The following is a 19688-nucleotide window of genomic DNA, read 5'->3' on the forward strand; positions in this document are numbered from 1 at the left end:
CTCCAATTTAGAGACAAGGATGTTACGCAGGACAACGTTAAATGCTTTGTACAAGGCTGGGTAGATGACATCAGTTGCTCAATATTACAGTACTGGTTTGATTAAAAGATATAGGAATTTGCACGTATTTTAAAATGATCACCTAAAGGTATAGAATTTTTATCCTTCAGTTAATGCCTGCGATATTTACTTATAAAATACATTTTTTTAAAAAAGTCATAGGGAATTAAAGTGTGAATCTTAACCAAGATATTCTAAACCGTTCCTTTCAAGAAAGAGGGAGCAGTTACCTCATTTTTTTCTTATCAAAGACAAATAGAGAACATAAGTTTTAAGTTTAGACCATGGGTGTTTTGTTTTTCCTTTTCTCTGTTGTATAAGGGCTGTGGCTTTCTCCTATGTCAGTGCTGAGTTTGGTGTTCAGATTTATTTCTTTCTGAAATGAGAAAATTTGCATCTGCAACAGCAGATGGACTTCGCTGATTTGCATATCTTTCTTCTGCAGCCCATTAGGTTGAAAAGTCAGTTTTGCATATGTGTTTCAGTGCTACCTGAAGGCAACTTGCCTGACTTTTGCAGTCTTTCTGAAAATGAGGTGCTTAATGCAGAAATAACAACCAACGGTACATTTGGCTGCATTAGATAATTTTTACTTGAGTTTTTAATTGCCTTTCATTTTGCGTGAGGGAGTTCAGAAACATCAAATGAACTATAGCACCACCTGTGAAGTGGTCCCTGCAAATGTTAAGATGAAATGAGTGGCAAATATCAACAGCAGGCAATTTCAACAATGAAGAAAATGTTCTTTCTTTAAGGTAATTTATCTACCTCTATTTCAGCATAGCATAGTTTTGATAGGTAGTTAATTAACTGTTTAGCTTCCAACCTATATTCACAACTTTACATTTGCAAAATAAATTAATAAAGGTAGGGAAGAAATTATAATATTTCTAATTATTTCCAGAACCTTTGCTGTAAAAAATTAAGGAGCCTATGTAAAGCAAGAAAGAGAACTGAGATAAAAATACCGGTTTCACTGCATTGAAGTGAGGCTATATCCCACAGAGTATTTCAGAAGAAACTGCAGGCACTGCATACTGGGAAAGGTATTACTACTCTTCCCTCCCTTTATCACTAAACTGTATGGATTAAGGGAATATGTTTTTAAAAATAATTAATTGCTGTTGGTTATAGTACACCAAGGAACTAAGTTAGCTTGGAACACAGTCTTCAAGGTGCCATCCAGCTGTTGGTACTTGTTGCCCTAAATAAACTGGTAATGCACGATTCCAGCCAGTTCCAGCTTATTCTTCCTGAAGGTATCATTGAGGGAGAGAGTGATAAAATGAAGGAGCCACAAATGCAAACCTTAATGGATAGTAGGAGTGGTGTAATCCAAATGAAGATGTGCCTCCCACTGCAAACTGCTCCTCTCTTTGTCTAACTTTTGTCTAGCATGCTCACAGTTCCCCATTTTATGTGCTCATCAGAACATCACCTAAATAAGATTAAGCCTTCATTCTATTTCAGGCAAAGGTCAACAAATCACAAAAGATCACCCCAGATCTTTATATCTTGTGGCTGAAACGTAAGCAGGACAGTCAATTGTGTAAAAGATTGACTTTTAATACTTAACCTATCTCATCTAGACAGGCTGAATTTTTGCAGAATTTGACTCCTGTGTAAGAAACTGGGAGCTGGCCTGTGAAGACAAGCTTCTATGAAAAGGCTGTTTTCCATTAATTATGTACTAAAATTAACTATGTGAACATCATACAGTAAATAGTGAAATACCTGAAATTCAGTGAAATATCTGAAATCCCCAAAATCTAGGAAATTTACCGTACAGCTAGGAAATGGAAATTATATGCTAATTCTGTATAATGATAATGATTTTAGTATGAATTCAAATTTGTTAAGGTATGTAAGATGTCTGAGGTGAAGAGATTGGAAGACTACATGAAAGAACCTAGCAATAATATCTAAATTGTTAGCAAGGGGAAAAAAGAGATGACTGGAGTGAAAGATGTCTGTCCTTGAAGACTGGCACAGTGATATTATTTCTCTCACTCTCATACGCTCAGAAAATGGCCTGAAAGATCATCAAGGTGATACTGTAAGTCTTGGTAGGTAGATCACCAACTAAGATCTCTGAAAAAGAGGCTTGTCCTGGATTTTACCAAGTTAAACAGCTACACGAAGTTACTCTGTATGCTCATGTGATGTTTTAGCAATATATTTTGGACAAGAAAATTTCATTAAACTTATCTCCACATAGCCTCCCTGTTCCAAACTTGGAAAACATAGAATCATAGAATGGTTTTGGGTTGGAAGGGACCTCAAAGACCACCTAGTTCCAACCCCGCTGCCATGGCAAGGACACCTCCCACTAGACCAGGTTGCTCAAGGCTCCATCCAACCTGGTCTTGAACACTGCAAGGGATCGAGCATCCACAACTTCCTCAGGCAACCTGTTCCAGTGTCTCGCCACCCTCACGGTGAAGAACTTCTTCCCTGTATCTAGTCTAAACCTGCCCTCTCCCAGCTTCCAACCATTACCCCCCACCTTATCACTGCAGGCCCTTGTAAAAAGTCCCTCCCCAGCCTTCTTGTAGGCCCCTTGCAGGTACTGGAAGGCTGCTATAAGGTCTCCCCGGAGCCTTCTCTTTTCCAGGCTGAACAACCCCAACCCTCTCAGCCTGTCTCAGCCATACCAACATGTGCACTAGAAGGTAGAGAATATGGAGGTTTTATCTAGCGTTTAAGAAGTGTTACTACCCTTACCGTCATGAAGACTGCCCTTCGACAGAGAACAATTGCTCTTCTCAAACTGTCACAATAATGCAAATATCCCATAGAGATACATGGAAATGTATACAGAATATGTAATTACAGTGCCTTTGAAGTGAATTGGGATAAAAAATGCATTATAATAAAAGCTGTGTGTTTTAAGTGGTTAGTCAATTAAAGTATGTTCCATGTTAACTGCCTGTGGCAGCCTCTTGAAATACCATATTAGCTCTAAATAGTCAGTTATGTAAATATATTCCGTTTTCCTTGAGCAAATTCTGTGTCCACCTCTGTCCAGAGGGTTGGTGGATTAATAACATACTGCAAAGTGATGGAACTCAAATGAAACCTCATTCTTAAATAAGGGCAGATTTTGGAAAAAATAAGCTTTTACATTAGCTCTGCAGCCATAAAATCATTTCACTGTTTGCACTTGTTTTGAAAGCATTGTTACAAAATCAGAAAAAGCATTAAGAGGACAACATTTAAATTGGGGGCAAGTCTCCTTACCTTTTCTAATTTGGATAGAGCAAGAGAATAGCAGTCTTTGGCTCTGAACTGCATGAATCTCATATTGGCTGGGTGAGTTAATTCTGTGATAATGCTCAGGCTTGAGAACAACCTGTATTTTAAAAGAATGTAACAGTTATACCTCAAATTATAACAATTTACAACTATAAGGCTCTAGGTAATGCTATAGCTTGTGCTCATGTCCATGCTTTTAATGAAGTGCCTGAAATCTGTAGTGTTTTTCAGCACAATGAAATGCTGGTATAATAGCAGAGGAAACTACAAAACATTCTCTGTAGAATTTACAAAGAAGCAAACATACATTCAAAGGTGGAGCTTATAAATTATCTTAATGCTAGAAAGGAACAACTTAATTTCATTAACAGAGATTTTATTTAACAATTTCTGAAATGACACAAATCTGTAGGAAACAATAAAAATGCAAAACAATATAGCCTGCACTTAGTATCTGGTTGCATGTAAACTACCATTTTATTAGAACTGGCTTATATATTCTTTCAATTTAATTTTTTTTTGAGGTCTGTTTGTATGCTCTGTGTCCACAGACCGAGCAACATAGATGAAAACTGACACGTTTTGGGAGCTGCTGAGAAAATGTGTGCTTATGTATACTTATGTTCTCACTTTGAAATATTTATATATACAAACTATTTAAGTTAACACTAATTCAGGCTTCCAATAACAAAAAATAGTGAAGAAAATTTAACTCTCATCTGCCTGAATTACACAGATTTTCATGAAGCAGACTGAAAAGACCCTCTCCAGCCTTCAGGGCTCTAAGAACCAGAAATTTGTAGTTTATGTTATGTAAATACCAAACAACTTGAACAGAACTCAGATTATTATTTGAGTATTTCCTCTACAGATTAGTGTCAGAAAATGAGATGTGCATACGTAATCTGTTCTGTTGATCCTTAAAGTAGTTATCTACATGTGACAGTAGATAATTGTAGTACTAATGACATCATTAATGTGGCTTCTGTTTCATTCAGTTAAAAATTAAAGTGGTTTTCTTGAAAGCTGAATTTAGTAAGTTAGTGTCAAATAGAATCCAATGTACCTTGTTGCAAGTCTTTAGCCTTTTTCCCTCATTTTTGTAGGGAGGAACTTCACTGAAATGGCAATTCAAGCAGAGCCTAAATGTGGGGAAACGTATGTCAAAACTATCTGCCAGTATGTGTTAATGCCATGTTATTGCAATACAGTTTTCGAGGTCTGTTGATGCCAAAACGTAGACTGGTAATGAATATATGATGGTAGAAATACTAGCTATTCTTATGTTAGCAGTTATCATGTTCCTGTGAATAATCAAATATTAAATGTGATCATATAATGAAAAATGGACCTGGCAAACTGGGTGAGAATGTGAACCACTTAACAAAGACCATTTGTATGCACTGTAGTTTGCAAGGCTTTGTGCACGCTCAGGAATTTCTGTACCTTTTTAGCTCTTACAGTCAGACTTCGATACAAACTCCAAGAGGTGCAGGTGTTATACGAAGTCTACTTACGTCCTACTAAAGATTAAGCCCTTAGGGAATGGAGTCTACATACACAGATTAAATACATGATAATCACACCCTTGAGATGCAACTGTAGTACAACTTCACTTGTATGCTGTGTTATAAAAACCTGTGAAGTGCTCACATAAATTGAAATAAATCCCGATAATATCACACTTGTAGGTATGAACTTGTACTTATTAAGTAGCTTAACGAATGTGTAAAAATTCTGAGGAAGGAGAATAAATTTCCTCTGCATTAATTCTGTATCATGTAGCATAGAATTACTTAAGCTTCTCCTGGCTGGAAATTTCCTTGTATTGCTGCATTAAAGGACAGACATTCATATTTGAAAACTAACGATATAACATTCAGAACTAGGAGTAATAGGAAATTAAAAGATGATCTAATTACAAAATATAGACAATTTACAGAAAAAAATGCAGGTTACTAGGTTTCTGTTAAAGGCGGGTTTAGTTTATCACCAAGATATGAAAACTGATTTATAGTATGAAATCAGTTTCAAACATGGTATTGTTAAAATTTGTATTTTACTTATGAGTGCCTTTTAGCAGAATCAGGGGAAATGACTTTCCAGCTAGTCAGGGCCAGATTGCCTCTTGCCCTGGATGTAAGGCACACTACCTGCAAGTTTACAGCACCAGAGCAAGCTACTTCTGTGCAAAGATCCCTCTGTTCTATCTCATTCTGATTAAAATGGACTGGCTGGGGCAGAGAAGGCCCGATGGAAAATATGGGTTGCTGTTGAACTGGTATTGGGGAATCAGAAAAGCAAGAGATATACTTAATTCTTTCCTGAGCCAAAAGGTTAAATGAAGAAAACAATGTAATGCCACCATAACACCTCGTTTGGTTTATCTATAAATTGGTGCTGACTGCTGGATACCAACCAAATATTGACTTGTTAGGTGTACTGCTGTCAATAGCTTCTTGCAGTATTTGAAACGTAGCTTTCAAGATGTTAGCTAATAAAAGCTTAAAAACAGGCCCTCCAAAACACCAACATTTAAACCCGTTAATTAATAGAAAGCAAGAGTAAATATAAACACTATAAACTGCTCCTGCTAGTACTGACCTACTGCCTGAGGAAAGCCACTATTTTTCTGAGGTGGACTCATAACTGTCAATAGGGACTCAATGGTTGGCTTCATATTTCATTAAAAAGTGAAAAGCATTTCTAGGACACAGTCCAAAACTACTAATTTCTCCTTGCACTTTTAAACTACATTAATTTGTTCTTTCCTATGTAGAGAATTAAAGATTTCCTTTCTCAGTGTGACCATTTGAGTTGCATTTCTTTGTTCCTTTAAACTGGAATTAAGTCAGATAAACTAGTGTTGTGTCACCATTTTAATTGGTACAGAACAGCTTCTAGCCTTAAAGGTGCTAATAACCCTGTCGTTGTAAACAATGCGTCTGTCTTCTAAAGTAGGGGACACACACACACACACTCTTCTGGCAAAGCAAGATTATTAATGTATGTATATCAAGGAATAATTTCAGAACCGGTATATGAGAACTGGTGACCTAGCCCAAACAGTACTGCAGCACTCTTATATCACCTTTTCAGGCCTGTCCACAACCTAATGAGGTCGACTGATCTGAGTCAATCATATCAGTGAGATTTAATTAGCCTGTATCTTCTGAACGATTTTGCTTGGTGAGACTTAAATGGAATTTTCTTTGTTGATGTGATATCTTTGAGAACAACACATATATTAGCAAAACTCCAGTGGTTTAAAATCCTTCTTTAACACTATAGTTTATGTTAAGTGCTGCTGTTCTCCACCATGTCCAGCCTCTTCTTCATTTGTTTCTGATATTAAGTAATGAAAAACCTTCAATCACATTTTTAAAGTTAATTTATAAAACTATTTACCTAGCTGTAATGAAAGTAGTTTATTCTGTAGAACAGGTAAACACCACTACCTTGTGCCTCTTTCCAAAGCTTACTTATTCCTACAACTTTTACATTCTATAAAAATGCAGCGAAATTATTGTATGTGCTCTAGGGAAAAAATTATACAATACATTACTTGTGAAAGTTAATAAAGCTTTCTGAAAACGTATTGTTAAGTCTTAAAACAAGATATTTTTGCTGATTTCTTTTGATATTTGTAAAAAAATACCGTGCAGTCTTAAAATTATACTGAATCAGATATATAGCTCATACTTAAGTTAAAGCTGCCATCTAGTTGTAAGCATTGTGCAGGACAACTGAATGACTAGTAAGTTCTAGTTGGATACCTATGGTACATAGTGTACTACTATGATCTTTTTTTCTCTGGAAGGGTTTTTTTATTTGTTTGTTTTTTAGTATTTTACACAGTAGAACACAACTATGGGGAAAAATCAACTGGTACTTTTTGTTCTGTTTTATATTGGGGGTAAAATGTATTTCTGAAAAATTTAAGTGATGAATGTCAAAGGCTTGGTGATACCCTAGCACAATAAGAGCAGACTTGAATGATACACAGATTAAGTTCAATTATAGTTTCTAAATTAAATTTAGGTGTGACTATGAACCACACATACCTGTGCTAGTATCGGGTACAAATTAAAAACTCAAAGTTAGAAAAAGACAGAACCAAGTTCCTCGTGCAATGCAGATTTTCCTTCTTTTGAGCACGTGTAGAAATGCTAACAGCATTTAACTGCATTCTCACACACTATTGCGTTAAAAAATAAATAGAAATACTTGTGTTTTAATGAGCTCCATTTTCTAAAATGCTGACAGATTCAAAAGACTTTTACTATGCACCTCTCTCCGGTCTTCTGTGGAAGGCTTGACACAGAAAAGAGCAGCAATATTGACTGCTACCGAATCCTCCAGAGAAGGACTTAATTTTGTCCAGGTCTTACTAGAATGAATGACAGGAAATGCGAGGTTTAAGCCCCAAATAAGGGATGCATTTCATATTTGACTGTACAACGTGTTTTGTTTTGTATGGGGTTTTTTTGGTGTTTTTTTGTTTTGTTTCATATTTAAGCAAATAAGACCTTTTTCATTTTAAAGGGACATCTTTTGGTAGTTGTTGAAACAAAATTTTTAACACAAAGTGATGCTTTAATCACAAGGAGTTCTCTAAAGAACAGGAAATCTCATTTTGTTTAGCTCTTCATCACAGCACTGCCTTCTCAGCCTCTTTACTAGACTAACCGTCTTTTCACTCTATATTCAGTTATTCCTTCGTGACTCTTAGTATATTGTCATATGCAATGTTGCATACGTGTGCCTAAAAACCTGGGGTTTTTTAAAAACTAAATACTGAAAATGTGAACACTTACTACAAACTTCGTAGTGATTCATTGCTTACCTTTTAGAAGTATTTGCCTTTCATACTGGCTTTAGCATTACTGTGAAAGACTGCACTGATGAAAAATTTCTTTTCTCAACTGTCTTCGGTCCTAAGTCTTCATGAAGCAAACCTGACAGTTGACTTTTAAAATAATCATCGAGTTTTGGGATGCATAGAATTTAACCTGAGATTTCAGCAGAATACCTCAGCACTCTGCTAAGAGGGTGGGAAATGGTTTGCCCACGTAAGACACAAATTCATGTAAGGGAAAACTTCAGTAGAAGAAAGAAAAAAAAATCTTATCTGAGTACAAAGGCATTAAGTATTTCATGATTAATGAAGATGTATAGATAGACTGAAAAAATGTCTTACCTAAAGAGTGTTTGAACATTTACAATAGTCTTAGCATCTGCCATGTAGTCTTCCTCAGCACTCATTGTACTTTCTTTGTCCACCACCACCATATTAGCTGCAAAGGTGACCCCACATCTTAATAAGTCATCTAGGCTTTTGTGAAGAGAAAGGAGAAAGAAACAAGTAACTTGAATAAGGAACACTTAAAAGATTAGGGATAGTTGGAATTTGCAGATCACAGGCTGAGCTGCTGGTTCCCTTCATCTCCATGTACATATCATAAATTCCAATATAATCTATGTTAAGCATATCATCTCAATTAATTGATAGACTAGAATATGAATAAACTTTTCATTGAATTCATACAGAATGCACTTCAGTAGGTTGTTACAGTCCAACTCCTTTTGCTAAAATGATAAGTTTATTCCAACTTTTTTAAAATAAGCCTTTAACGGTTACTTGGGAAGACAGTATGTCCTTCCATACTGCAACAACTTGCTTCATTGCAGTTACTTTTGTCAATAAACAGACCGAAATAAATGCTTTGTGTTGCTCTTTCCCACAATTATATTTCAGTTTCAAGGTTCTGCCATGACATTTAATACATCCCTCTTTTAGGTTACTCTGTGAGTTGGAGTGTTCTCATGATGCTTTTAGGAGCAGCTGTACATCAGTAAAACTTTGCACTCTGCTGGACAATGTTTCCTGTGAAGCCCGACCACAGAAAACACTCACAGACAACTCAGTTACAAGTTCCCATCATGCCTTATAGATTTGTTTCCAAAATGAAGCATGTTTGCAGTTTTAACAATAGTATTCTCCATAGCAAATAAGCACTTTTTGAAAACTTTAGGAAGGATTTTTCTGTAATGATAAAGACTGCTAGGAACCTAGCAGTTTTTAAGTAAGTGAAAGTAAGAAGAAAGGGTGAATTTCATGGTTTCCAAGGGAGACTGGAAAACTAGATTTTTATATCATCCTGTTTCCTTCCACAGTGAAAAGCTATTTTGGCATTACAGTTGCTTCTCATTCGGCAATCTGTAATATTAAGACTTAATTGTTCTGATAGTTTTTCTTTTCAGCAATGATCTTCTGAGGTTCCTAAGTTTATGTAACCTATTATAAATACTTTTTCAAATTTGGATAAGGAAAATTCTACAAATTTGTGGTATTTATTTATATACACATATGTATTCTTCCAAAATAAATACATATTATAATTATTTTTGAAATTGTGCAGTAACACTGGTAGTTGACTACAAAAAAATAAGGGCTGTATTTTATGTGATCTATATTAACAACTTCAGTGCACAATTAGAACTCTGCACCTTCTCTGAGTAATCTGTATTTCTGGTTTTTCAGTATTTCAGACTTTCAGATTTTCTGCATTTCAGTGTTTCATAACCTCAACAGCTCTTCTTATTTTGGTAGTTACATTCAACTAACTTGTGGAGAATTAAAAAAAATACTAATTTAGAAGTATTATAATTCTAGTTCTTAGGTAATTCTAGCTGTAGGTTTCTTTAATATTGAACAGATTTCTACACAGCTGAGAAACCTGTTCAGTTACAGACCTCACATAGTTTATACCTGAAGACTGTAGAACATATTTCTACAACTTGATGACATCTTTTGATGAAGTTCATCCTAGCTATGAATTTTGGTAAAACTCTTTTTCTGCAGGCCATCCACTTCTAACAAAAAGGAGCAGTAAACAAGAGTAATTCTTTTGTTGGTTTTCTCTCCAAGATGATGACATTTCATGCGAGGTGACCAAATGGCAAATATATTAGATATTTAAAAGGTAGTAGGTGGCACTTTGGGAATGTATTCTGTACCTACTAAATAGGAAAGGAAGCGCTGCATATAGTTCTTAAAGATGATCAACTTCTATTAATTGTACATGATTTAAAAACATGTTTAGGAAAACACAGGGAATAAATATGAAGTAAATTTTTAAAAGTCTTATTATTGATGAAAACAGATGTCAAAAAACATGTCAAAAATACTGGTTATTGCACAAGGAATTAAAGTGATTGTATTGTCAGAAAAGATGCAGAAGTTCATGCTAGTATTACTGTAAACTGTACAATTCCGTATAATCACTTATTTCAAAGACTACACACTTGATTTTTTTTTAATGCACTCAGCTCTAAAAACAACAAAACACCTTTAGGGAGGGAATTGGTGATTTCTTTTTCAAAATAAACTCAGTAAATTAATAAAAACAGGTTAACATCTTTGCGTTATTAATATTAAAGTCAATTATTCTGCTGGTATGAATTCTTTTTATAATTGTTATGGAATTAAGAGTTAAGACAGTAATAGATATTAACAACCTGAGACACTTTTTTGGTTTAGAGGAAGAAATGTAGCAAGTGAAAAACACTTTTGTAGACTGCAAATCTCACAATGACTATGATATCACCCAGACAAATTTGTAACTGTATCACTATTTTAAGTAGTTTTAAAGACCTTGTTACAACAGGTTGAGATGGAGAAATGCTGAATCTCCAGAATTCTCATTGAAAAACTAGATTCTGTTAATTCAGAGCAGGAAGTAACTTTGTTTGTTTTCTGCCTGGAGAAGGAGTATTATGGGCTTGTAGCCCCAACTCAAAATTAGCTATGTAGTGAAGCAAACCATTTTCTTCTTTAAATTGTCACTGTATACACAGGAATGATAATGAGCCCTTCCTGTTCCCTTGTTTCTGACTGATTTTTACATTAAATCTATGTTGCTAAACCTAGATATGCAAATATATATTAGCAGAGGTGAAGACAGAAATGTAGGAGTAGGTGATATTTTAAGTAGCGGAAGATGAAAACTATTGGACACATTGAAGACTCTCAGTATTGGTACTGTCTACATTTTGTAGCTATCTTTACAAAACCCTAGTCGGTAAATCCAAATAAATTATAACTAAGTATAGAATGACACTAGAATCAGGGATATAATCTGGCAATTTGGAGAAACATATTAATGCACCTAAATAAGTGTTAAACTTATGGTTTTGAAGATATTAACTTGTGTTCCCTGTCATACTTTTCACTAATGATATTCTTTATAAGTCATAAATTTGAAATCCCGAATTATAGGACACAGACACAAACCATGCATGCAAAAAGTTCATCTTCAAATACAACACACACTTGAACATGCAATGACAATACAAACAACAAACCACTGAGAACTACAATGTTAAGTTTTCTAACAGTAATTTCACCTACTTGTCGATAGAGCCCACCATGTAGTAAACCATTGGAAACCAACAGATTGCATCCAGAAAATGCATATCTGGCCTAAGCAGCAGATGGGATTACAAAATGAAACACAATATCACAAAGCAGCATCTCTTCTAAATATTTCAATAAACTGGTAGCTTTTTTTTTTAAAAAATAACTTTTTTAAACTTTGTCAGTATAATAATATCACTTTAAACAGGAAATAGGTTTGCAGAAAGCTGTGCATCAAGAGTTTGCTGTGATCATAAAGAATGATCAGAATTAACATGCTTATATTAATAAATGCACCTCTTAAATCAGAAATTTTATGGCACACTACAGTTCCAAATGTAAGAATGAATGAATGATGTTGAAGACACACTATCAAGTTATACTCCAATGCATAACTTAGGAGTACTTAAAAATAAGCGGCGAGAATTTTCAACTAAAATGTGAAGTGGAAACCTAATCATTTGGGTTTTCTGCCAACAGCCTCATTCAAGTCAATGAGACAATCTTAGATGAAACCTTATTTTTAAAATGGAATGTGAAAACTGAGATACTGTATTTTATTGCATTGTTTCTTTAATCATAAATTTTACTGTTTCTTCTTAAATGCCAAGAAGCATCAGACATCTTAAAATGTGTGATGTGTAGATATCACAACAAGCATACTGTAATAAATTGCCTTGATAAATAGATAAAATAGGAATATAACAAAAAGGCATAGACGTGTTAATCAAAGGTAGCTGAATTCCTAAGTCCAATGACATAAATGACAAAATTCCAATTGACTTGAATGGCAGCCTGAACTCCACCTCATGCATGTATGAAAAGCATGCTGGCTTTTCAGCTAGCTTCTGTAGTCCCTTGAATGCTGGCCTTTCAGAGGAATCACTGCAAATGCTGTGTAGAGAGAGGCAGCACTAAGGGCATTAGTTTAATTAGCAACTATGCTAATAAAAATTGGTTTTAGCCGTAAATGCCACAACAGCATTAAAGTATATAAACTCAGGCACTATGCCGCTGGAAAAGAGAACAAGCGCTAGAGGGCACTGTATGCTCACATCTTTAATCTTAAAATAGCCGCAAATTAGATGTCCTTTAGCCTAACCTAGTCTTTTACCAATTTCTGTAATTCACTCGATACCATAATATGTACATAAAAAAGCTTCTGTTTTGCAAACACAGGGGTATACAGCTGCGCTAAAGAGTTGTCTGAGGCAAAAGTGGGACACTTCACAGCAGGTTTTGTATACTAAATCACTTGAACTAGAACATATATATGCAAAGGGAAATGTCAGCCTGGAATCAGAACGTATAAGAAATTTCTACTGCTGTCATTTCTTTGAGCCATAGTTTGATCTAATTTTCTGTATACAGCTAACCTCCATTTATGTGTCTTCCAAATTGTGATTTTAAGTACTTGATCAGTACCAAAATGTTGGAAAAAACCTCAAAAACGCAAAATAAAACTTTCATTCATTGTTAGATTATAAATGAATCAGTCTTGCCAGAGAAGAATTTGTCTGAAATTTTAAACAGCTGATGCAAAAATGGCTAAGAATTCCAGCAATCTCCAGGTAGATATGGTAGTATGGTTGCAACAACAATATTGCAGGTTTTACTTTATGTAATACAATAGTACTGACTTTATACAACTGTAGACAACGGGGGGTGGGGGAGGGGTGTCCTAATGGCTTAAATAACTATTTATCTTAGAGTCTAAAATTACAAAAAAAAATCTAACTAGTCCAGGCCCCTCAGTGCCTTGCGTTAAGAAGGTTACTGTTGTCTGAAGAGCTTTCACGTAGCTGTGAAACTGTTACAGTTTGCTTTTCAGTGTTTATGAAGTTATTTAATTTTTGCAGCAATATTCCCATTATTTTGAATATTTTTAAGAAATACTTAGCTGAAACATTGGCCCTGACGAATAAGGACATTTACATTCACTGTGGCCATGCACAGCCAGTAAAAAGTCAATTTTGTATATTACAGTGAACATAGGGTATTATTTTTGTCACCAACTCTTTTCTCAAAGATAAATGTGCCATAATGTTTTTGATTTTAAGTTGGCTGTGTGAAGAGTGATCACCCATTGAAATAATGGTAAAATGAGTTTAAAATCTATCATAAAAAAAGTAAAATCTACTTACGGGTTATCCAGGAGTAATACAATGGGATTTAGTTCTTTCTTTGGTCGGTAATAAGCTCTGAGTGGAACAATAAAGTTATATAAGCCATTTCCAGCAGTTTCTGCTGCAACTATAATCAATTTATTTTTGAATCCATAGGCTTTGGCATCTTCATAGTAGTTATGCTGGCATCCCTAAAATCAAAATAAGAAACAAGTTCAGTGGATATGAATAGAGATTTAGCTGTGACATAAAGAATTTTATCATTAGAAATAGAAAATTGTATCAGATGACCTTATATAGACCTGATTAGACATAAACTAACAGTGATGAAAAGGATGAGAAAATGTTATTATAGCTTAGTAAGTGCTGAACAAAACTCATCTCTAAGCAGAAACCAGAATTAAACTCTGTTCAGATGCAGGACACAAATGAGAATGCAGTTTTATCCAGTAACAGAAACTCCCTTTACCTTATCTAGTCTTAGACAACAGAAGGGTACTTTTTCATGCAGAAGATGACAAAATGTGGGAGAGCTTCCGATATATGGGGAGTAAGGAGGATAGCCTTTGGCATACCTAGGAGAATAGAACAAACATTTTTCAGTATAGCAAATTACTGAAACACAGTTGACTATACAATTATTTCATGGGATGTTTATATCCATGTCTAAGTTTTGCAGTTATCTGTAGAGTAGAAATGAGCTTATGTGTCATACAGTGCGCTGTCCTAGTGTTCTGAACACATGTGCTGGAAACTTCTAAGGAAGAAAAAAAAATAGAAATAATTGTGGTACTTCTGCTCCTCCTTCTCCATTTTTCTTTCAAACACTTGTTGAGAGAGTTCATTACCTTCTTGCTTTAGTAACATACTTTCAGCACGGCTGGAGTAAAGTTTAAATAGCATATCCTCTTGCTGATGAGATTAAATTTCTAATTGGCCTTAGTTTTTAATAAGAGGCCTTTAAAATCCTGGCATTTCGGTCTGCAGATTTAAGATGACTTGTTCTATCTTTTTTTTCATTGGAGCTTTATGATCCTCCCTGGGGCTTCTCATGCTTGCCACTGTTGGAGAGAGGTGAAGCTGTGCTAGGTGAGCCACTGGCTTAATTGCATATTTCAGTTTTAACATCACTCTCAGTAATCCCAATGAACATAACTGCTTATCTGCATGGCAGTTACAGGACTGAATTTTCCGTTTTTATTTGAGTAATGCATCATTGCTTTCAGTAACATGCTAACAAGCATTTTTAAATTAGATGTAATAATTTTGTCTCATACTGCTTTTTTTCATTCCTACATTTTGAAGTCAGCCCCAGGGTTCAACAAGCTTGTTGAATGATCTGATTATCACCGCATTCTCAGGACAGAAGTACTTACCTATTTACAAATTAGTTGAGTCCTGTCTTTATAACTATAGAATGTAAGAAAATGGTCATAAAAATGTTATTAAAAAATACACGAGTAGATCTTTATGACTGAGTATAGAAAATCTCCAGCAAATGGCGGAGTTAATATGTGGGGTTTTATTTCACAATAGGCACAATAGCATTCTGCTAACAGACAATAGCATTTCACAAAAGGGGAATAATTCCATAATTGGCCTTTATGGGTCTTGCATGCTACAACTGCTTGGATTGCTTTGCATGTCAAAAAGCTATCCATGCTGTTTACATAATATTAGATTTTCAAGTTATATTGTTTAATATACATACTCCAAGCCTGCAGAGACTTCATCATCTGATGGAGTAGTTTCATCTTCTGACTGGTCACTTAGTAGGTCACACGTCTGAAGTGAGGATGAGTCTGCAACCTCCAAAACAGGTGCTATACTGGGCCGTCTGCCCTCTTTACCTCCCTCGGAAGGAAGAGCTAGCGTAGGTCCGCTGGACGTTCGGCATCCCGTATCTTGTAAATCGATAGCCACTGTCCCTGAAGTAGCATTGAAAACATTTTCTCAGCGTGGTTGTCAAAACATCTGAATGAGATTCCCATATCTAGTGGGGATTGCCTGACTACATGACTGAAGACTAATAGGAATATTATATAGTGTTAGGATAATGGTTGGACTTGATCTTAACGGTCTTTTCCAACCAAATTGATTCTATGATAGATTCTGTTTACTACATTAAAATATAACAAATATTTGAACTATACCTGAGGAAGTCTTTTCTTGCAAAGTAGCAATTTTTCTGACCATTAATATATATTTTCTTGTTAACTACCTTTTCTAAATCATACCTTACATAATTCATCCATATTTACATGCATCAAAAACATGTAGGTTTTTATTGAGCAAGGGCATTTTTTTAGTTAAAGACACTTAGGAAAACTTATTACAAACAATGAGTTATGAATGACAAAGAAATTACCCATGTGATTTTCCCAGTTGTTTTGTTTTGCACACATTTTTATTAATACTTTTTATACAACAGCCTTCAGCGGTTTAATTCCATATTGTAAAGTAAATGAAAAACATAACCAAATTCTGTTGTCTTTTTTTTTTTTTTTAAATATGAGGTCAAGTGTTTCATACTTTTTCTTTCCTCACACCATTATAATTATTTATATATTAATTTAAACTATAATTTTAGGAATACACTGTTAAAAGCTTCAAAATGCACTAGTCATTGAATAAGAATTGTTGTGATGCTTCTTTTTGGTGTGTTTGTTTTTACTTACCCATGCTAGCTATTATACTGTGTACAGGTAACCTAGAAGCTCCATGATAAGATAATTTTGATTCATGGTTTTTTCTATGCTTTTCTTGCTTCTTAAAAGCAGAATTCTCTTCTTTGGTGATATTTATATAAAAGCATACATCTGTAGAACTCATGATATATCGAGGACCTGGATTCAGCAAAATGTTTTTGTTATCTTCCTTTCTAACACCAATCAGACAGACTCCAAACCTTAATTAGAAAAGGAAAAGCATGGTTCATCTTGCATAGTCCTGTATACACCAGAATTTCCACTATCAAAAATGAACCTCCAGTATATCGTTATATTTTGCAGATTATGAACATTTGCAGAGTTTTGGATGACAAATATGTTTGAAAAAATGTTATCTCCTCAATAGGCCACTTCTGATCAAGCAGTTTCTATGAGATTACAAATCCCTAGGCACATGAATGCAGCGTTTTTCTTAATTCTCGTAATATTCTTCTAATGCTGTTCTAGTTGATTTTTTTCTACCAGATAAATAGTCCCTTCTGGGAATATATTAGTAGAAGAACGGATATATAATATGAAAAAGTATTCATCATGTTAAATTGTTCCATTATTCATATGTAATGGAAACCATTTTCGGAATTCATTTTTGTGATTCACTCCTAGAAATGTATTTGATTAGTGATAGAAAATAAGGAATTAAAGAAAAAAAAAAATATCTTTCTCTCACTTTTTAAGTATGAGAATAAACTCAGTATTCAGGGTTTGATAGATGTTCATATATATATGATTTGTGTTCAGTTTGTACATTCACCTCACAGAGTGGAATAAGTAATGCATGATCTGGAACCTAGAGAAGATATGTTAGCATCTAACAGAAAAAAAATGTTTTTCAGCTGACTCTTAAATAAATGTAGGAAAAAAACCCCCCACACTAACACCCTCCCACCCACCTATTTCTATATTGTTTTGGATGTGGAAAGGGACTGGTGTTCTCATATAACCCCTCTAAGGTACAATTTTTTTTCTGGTTGTCAGGCTTATCCTGTATATCCTATATATTCTATTCTCTCAGAACGTAAGCTTTTACCTGACCAGCTGTAACTCACAGAAAAATATCCATGAAATACATTAGTGACCAGATATTTAAACCCAGAAACAGAATAATGCGTAATACTGCACATTTGAATGTAGAGCTACATTGCAGTCAAAACAATTAATTACTTATTTGAACTTTTAACTGTTGACAGGAAAACAAAACATACTTTTTATGTGCATGGAAAGAAGCATATGTGAAGCTTTTCCCCTCATACTCAGCAAAAAAAGTACTTTCTTCCAGGTTAATATGATACACTTCATTACCAGAGCATCTGCCATACATTTTCTGCCATTGTTCTGGTGATTGCTGACTCTCCCTGAAATATGTACAGACAAAGAGAATAATTTAAAACTTAATGTAAAATTCTTATTAATCAGAACAGTATTTCATGGCTATAGAAACTACAAATGTCTATTAAAAAGGTCCCATAGGCTAATCTGAAAGAAATATTTGAGATCAAAGCTTGGTAATACTGTAAGCACAGAGATTATTTTAATGAATTAAAGAACATTTTCTGCTAAGTAATAGGCATACAAGATCATGTACTTTAACATCAGGAGAGATATGGCTGAATTACTTTAAAATCACACCATAATAAGTAGATTCATTGCAATTTAAAGATGACAGGTGAAACCAACAGCATGCTCATTCTATTCATAAAGGCAGTCTCTTCCGATGCTCCATGGTAGATTGTCTGGTTCCTGTTTGAAGTACATAAAGAATCATTAAAAATAACTTATGTAGGAAAGGCCCCTTTGGCTTCGGTCACTTTATCCATAAGAACGATTTTTTTCTGCATTTGCTTATCGGTTATCTTCAGCATTTACCCTATGGACATTTTTGATTACATTTTTAGTAAACATTTTAGTTTAACCATAGTAAGCATATCATCCTTTATTGTATGCAGCTAAAGTTCTTTATCCAAATGGATTGTTAGTGGAAATATTCCAAACCTCAGCTAACACCAAAACTTGCAGATTTGGGGCTTCTGTGAACTTCTTATTTATTAAGTTTTATGGTTCTGTCTGCATGAGTTTTACTGGATATAATGGATGCATTATATATATAAATATACACACATACACACATATATATGCAGATAGAACATAAAACTGACAAATGTACTCTGTATTTTGCCACTTGGAGCTAGGATTTCAAGATATTGAGACCTGCTCCTTTGTGCTCATTTATACATTTTCAATATCTTAACACAATTTCTGTTTTTCTTCTGTTTACCATTCTTCTCCACCCTCAGCATAGAAACATTTTGTTTCAAGATGGAAGTAAGCAAATCTTTTTTATTGCAACAGTATTAACAAACAGTGCACTAGGTGTAGAATAGCAGAACTAGAAATGTAATTACAGAAGACAATTTTTCCATGTTTCACTTTTCCCCCTAAAATAAAATGTTCACCTGTTTAAAGTCTGCTTGGTTCCAGTTAGTTGTCTAAAAGCTTCCCATGGGGCTGTTCTGTAAAGATCACATTAAGTTCAGGTCAGAATGGCTATTTTCTTCCAATATTCTCTATCATAATACAAACGCTAATAAAGTTCCATTATTAGATCAGATAATTAGATAACATTTAAAGATAAATGTTAAGATTAATAATTAAGATCAATAAGAAGATTATAAATAAGCTTCAAGGTAGAATTTTGATGTCTCACAGACTGAAGTTTTTAATTCCGTAAACAAGGAGAAGACAATGGGATTATTTACATCTAGTTTTTTTAATCTGAAAAGTAGCATTAGAGACCAAATCCAGTTCACATAAACAGCAGAAAATTGCCCCTCAATTTTAATAGCAAGTTGATCTGGCCAAAGTTGCTCAGAAAATGAACATTTTCCCCAGTCTCCTTATATACTAATACCAGAAGAGAAGGTGTTTTTAATTTATGTACATGTGTGGGGTTTTTTTTTTACTGTTTATTGTATTATTGTATTATTAATACAATATTGTATTGTATTAACATTCTAATTAGGATAATAGAGAATAATAATTTTTCCTGTGTTCTGCTGCTATGTATTGCCTTCAACTTCCAGTAATTTCCCACTGTACTTATCT

The 19688-nt window shown here is 34.4% G+C and overlaps 1 protein-coding gene across 4 annotated transcripts in view; it reads right to left on the minus strand.

Annotated features, from left to right (window-relative positions):
• The window catches only part of KCNT2 (potassium sodium-activated channel subfamily T member 2), a 148771-nt gene that overhangs the window by 22801 nt on the left and 106282 nt on the right, over positions 1-19688 (minus strand). The window contains exons 16-24 of one of the 4 annotated variants that reach the window (XM_086462568.1): positions 19040-19096; positions 17792-17941; positions 16539-16768; positions 15572-15788; positions 14330-14435; positions 13879-14051; positions 11729-11800; positions 8516-8650; positions 3301-3412 (exon numbers count right to left, since the gene is read on the minus strand). In XM_086462568.1, coding sequence (XP_086318694.1) covers positions 3301-3412; positions 8516-8650; positions 11729-11800; positions 13879-14051; positions 14330-14435; positions 15572-15788; positions 16539-16768; positions 17792-17941; positions 19040-19096 — 1252 coding nt within the window. The remainder of the gene's footprint in view (positions 1-3300; positions 3413-8515; positions 8651-11728; positions 11801-13878; positions 14052-14329; positions 14436-15571; positions 15789-16538; positions 16769-17791; positions 17942-19039; positions 19097-19688) is intronic. The other 3 variants (XM_086462569.1, XM_086462571.1, XM_086462572.1) reach the window with 3 other exon arrangements.

This window comes from Leptosomus discolor, chromosome 3 (genome assembly GCF_034619465.1).
Source record: "Leptosomus discolor isolate bLepDis1 chromosome 3, bLepDis1.hap2, whole genome shotgun sequence".
NCBI classification, from domain to species: Eukaryota; Metazoa; Chordata; class Aves; order Leptosomiformes; family Leptosomidae; genus Leptosomus; species Leptosomus discolor.